The sequence below is a fragment of the Octopus bimaculoides genome, chromosome 3 (assembly GCF_001194135.2).
Source record: "Octopus bimaculoides isolate UCB-OBI-ISO-001 chromosome 3, ASM119413v2, whole genome shotgun sequence".
In the NCBI taxonomy this organism is placed as follows: Eukaryota; Metazoa; Mollusca; class Cephalopoda; order Octopoda; family Octopodidae; genus Octopus; species Octopus bimaculoides.
In genome coordinates, this window is record NC_068983.1 from 2,416,555 (window position 1) to 2,420,282 (window position 3,728).

Consider the following 3,728-nt stretch of genomic DNA (forward strand, 5'->3'; position numbering starts at 1 on the left):
ATATATATATACATACATGTGTATGTATGTATGTATGTATGTATGTATGTATGCATATACATAGGCTTATAAATATCTTTTTGAAAGTGTATATTTTAAGTATGCATATATATAGGGAAATTTTCCGATATTCTGAAAATGTTATCTACTGTGGTTATGAATTTTTCTTAGCATTTCTCTTTGTATGTTTTTTTTTTTTTAATATTTTTTTGCTTTCTTTTGGTGTTCTCTTTCGAAATTTCCGTGTAGAAACTTCCAAGTTATTTGTAGACCTTTTCAAAAAATTGTCACCGAATTTTCTTTGAATGCTATGTTTTCAAAGATCGAACTCTCTGAACCTCTAAAACTTTCCTTCTTTCTTAACACTGTACTTTCTAGTTTTTCTAATGTGTTGTCGTTGAGAATATCTGATTTCGTTTCAGAGAAATGATCATCAGAATCCGTCAAGGAATCTGTATGAAGTAACGTAAATGTAGTCCAAGTATTCAAATCTCGGTCGTAGTTAGCTTTATAGTCTCCAACAGATGTCACCTCTATCTCGTCAACGGCTTCGATATCGTCATCGTCGTCATCGTCGTCATCGTCGTTTTCGTGGATTATATCGTTGTGAATGTCTTCGTGGTCGCTACTATCGAAGCTGTCACTTAAATGTTTGGTGCTTTCTAAAGTGGTTTCCATTAGAATTTCGTAAACGCTACAATAGCTATCACCGGTATTTTGGCAACACAAGTGGAAAATATCTATGAAAGCCAGCTGTGGACTAAAGATATCATCGCTGAGAACGCTGCTAGGTGTGGTGGACGACAAGATGGAGTGTTTGCTGCAAGAACTAGGAATGGAGTTGCATCGGCTAACATCTGTACTGGTTAGGCTCATCAAAGAAGCCTCCGAAAGGTCTTCGCAATCTTCTTGCCCTTCTTCGGTAAAATCAGGCCGGAAGTTGCCGTTATCACTCCACGCAGGAGATCGAATATATTCAAATTGTGGGGATGTGCAACATAGCAAAGGATTGTTTTGGTATGTCGCCATGGTGATGTAAGTCCAGTCGAAGTCTGGGGAAAACTGCAGACCTTCAAACGAATCAGTATTTTGTTGTTTGAAGACGGCAGCCATATTGTCAGTGGCGACCAAATCACTGGATCTTGTGTCGTAATTATTATCTTCGTTGCTACTGATGCTGCATCTGTTGCTCATGTCGACACTGCTACAACTATTATTGTTGTTATTGTTGTTGTTATGACTATTGCTATTCACATTTTGGTTGTTGCCTTTCTTCCAGTAAACCCCATATTTTTTATCCAGTTTGTTGCTCACACACTCTATCTGGTTGACTAGCACGCGGATATCACCGACGATTCCTTGTAAATTGCCCAGAACATTCTCTAAATTTCCGACAACATTGCGAACTGATTGCTTAACTAGTCTCTTCTCATTGGCCGATCCTGTTGCCGGGCTGGGATTACAACAATTACCATTTGAACTAAATTTCACCAACGAACGACTGAAATTATCATTCAACGGTTCCAAAGTCTTTGGTCTTTCCTTCGACTCCATATTTACTCTATAATTTTTCTGCTGCTGTACTCGTTGTTCTCTTTTGTAAATGTGGTGCAGATTCTTTCATTCTAGTCTGTAAAAAGTACTTTTTTTTTCTTTCAAATCTCCCAATAAATAACAGAATAGAGAATCTCGGATGCTTCCTTTGGGTGGAAATGAAAGCATGAACCGACAAATGTCTTCTATCCTTTTCGTAGTAAAAAAAAAAAAACCAAAGCAGAATATCGAAAAGAAAGGAGTGTTGAAATGGCGTTCAGGACAGACAGCACCTTATTGATTCTCCAAGCTGGGACGTTGATGGTAATAATAGATGCTGAGGTTCAAATCATCTCTGTTATTCCTTTCAATGTAAAAACCTCACGACAGACTGAAATGGAATAAGAAAGTGAAATATTAGATTTAATGTAGACTGTGAAGAGATTAATGGTAAAAACAACAACAAGAAGAATGATGCAGTAACAGGCAGTGGCTCTCATGGCATTTGATCTTAACTGATTTGAAATGTTATCACGTACATTGCTTTGCCTTGGTATAAAAAGATGGGCTACAGCAAATATTCTGCTCAATACCAAAGATTTTCTTGTCAGTTGATTGACCTTAACCAGTTGAGCACGTCTCTTGGTGGCTGACGATATGTGCATCTCTGATCACGAGTAGAAGTAGTGGGGGAGCATCATAGCCATGTGTTGAGAGGAATTCTTTGGGGTTTGAATAATTCACCTTTGGAAATATGGGTGTTTTGTTCAAAATCCATAAACAACCCTTATTCAAGGACATTTTGAGTGGGATGGGCTACTCCACCTGAAAAAAATTATGACTGGACACCACCTGCAACGTCATGCACTGTTTATTTTGATGAGGTCACCATGTCGCGCACATATGGCTGTGAAGCGTGTGCCTGGTGTAACCTTAGCAGACGTGCAGCCAAGATGGGTGTACAAGGCTTCGTATATTTTACCCCAGTATCACTTTGATGGCATGCACTGCTCTCTCACTCAATAATAATAATGATAATAATAATAATAATAATAATATATGGCTGCTCAATGATAAACAAACACTCTCATATACATATAAAGTAGAGAAAAAGAGACTACAGTTATATGTGTGTAATTGTGTTTGTGCGTGTGTACGTATGTAAATATATATATATATATATATATATATCCCGTCCCTCTTTTCGGAGTCTATGAAATAACTACTCCCTGGTTATTGAGGTCCATGTAATCGACTGACACACAACACCAAAAACCGGTAGTCTTGTGCCAAAATTTGAAACCATTATTATAAATAATTTTACAGCTGCTGAGGCTGCTGCCACTACTACTACTACTACTACTACTACTACTACTACTACGACGACGACGACGACGACTACTACTACTACTACTACTACTACTACTACTACTACTACTACTACTACTACTTTTTCGCTATCTGAGTTTCGTTGAGCAGACATCGCCCATCAGAATCCAATTTACTTTCAATATGTCACATTTCATGTAATCAATAATGCAATATTGCTAAAACCATTTTAATTATTTATATGTGTCCGCGCGTGCGTGTAGGTGTACCAAAGCAGCACTCCGTCGGTTAGGACGACGAGTGGTTCCAGTTGATCCGATCAACGCAACAGCCAAATCGCGAAACTAACTTGTAAGTAGCTGAGCGCGCCGCAGACACTCGTAGCGTAAATGTAGTTTTCAGGGAGATCTCATCGTGGCACACCGAATGTGTCAAAGCTGGCCCTTTTGAATTACAGGTACAACTTATCTTTGACTGCTGAGTGAACTAGAGCCACAAGAAATAACTAGTACTCCATCGGTTACGACCACGACGGATCCATTTGATCCGATCAATGGAACAGCCAGCTCGTAAAATTTGCGAGCAAATGACGTAGTTTTCAGGAAGTTTCAGTGTGAAACAGAATGTGATCAGGCTGACCCCTTGAAATACAGGTACTACTCATTTTTGCCAGCTGAGTGGACTGCAGCAACGGGAAATAAAGTATCTTGTTTAAGGGCACAACGCGCCGCCTGGAATCAAACTCACGGCCTTACACCACCGTGAACCGAACACCCTGACCTCTAAGCCACGCGCCTTCACCTGTATGCATTTGCGTGAGCAGTAAAAGAGCGGAGAGAGAGAGAGAGAGAGAGAGAGAGAGAGAG

The 3,728-nt window shown here is 39.5% G+C and overlaps 1 protein-coding gene across 4 annotated transcripts in view; it reads right to left on the minus strand.

Annotated features, from left to right (window-relative positions):
• Positions 1–24: 24 nt before the first annotated feature.
• The window catches only part of LOC106867639 (putative uncharacterized protein DDB_G0277255), a 167,943-nt gene continuing 164,239 nt past the window's right edge, over positions 25–3,728 (minus strand). For all 4 annotated transcript variants that reach the window (XM_014912566.2, XM_014912565.2, XM_014912564.2 and 1 more), the window contains one exon: positions 25–1,924. In XM_014912566.2, the coding sequence (XP_014768052.1) occupies positions 277–1,554 (1,278 nt within the window). In that variant the 5' untranslated portion in view covers positions 1,555–1,924 and the 3' untranslated portion in view covers positions 25–276. The remainder of the gene's footprint in view (positions 1,925–3,728) is intronic.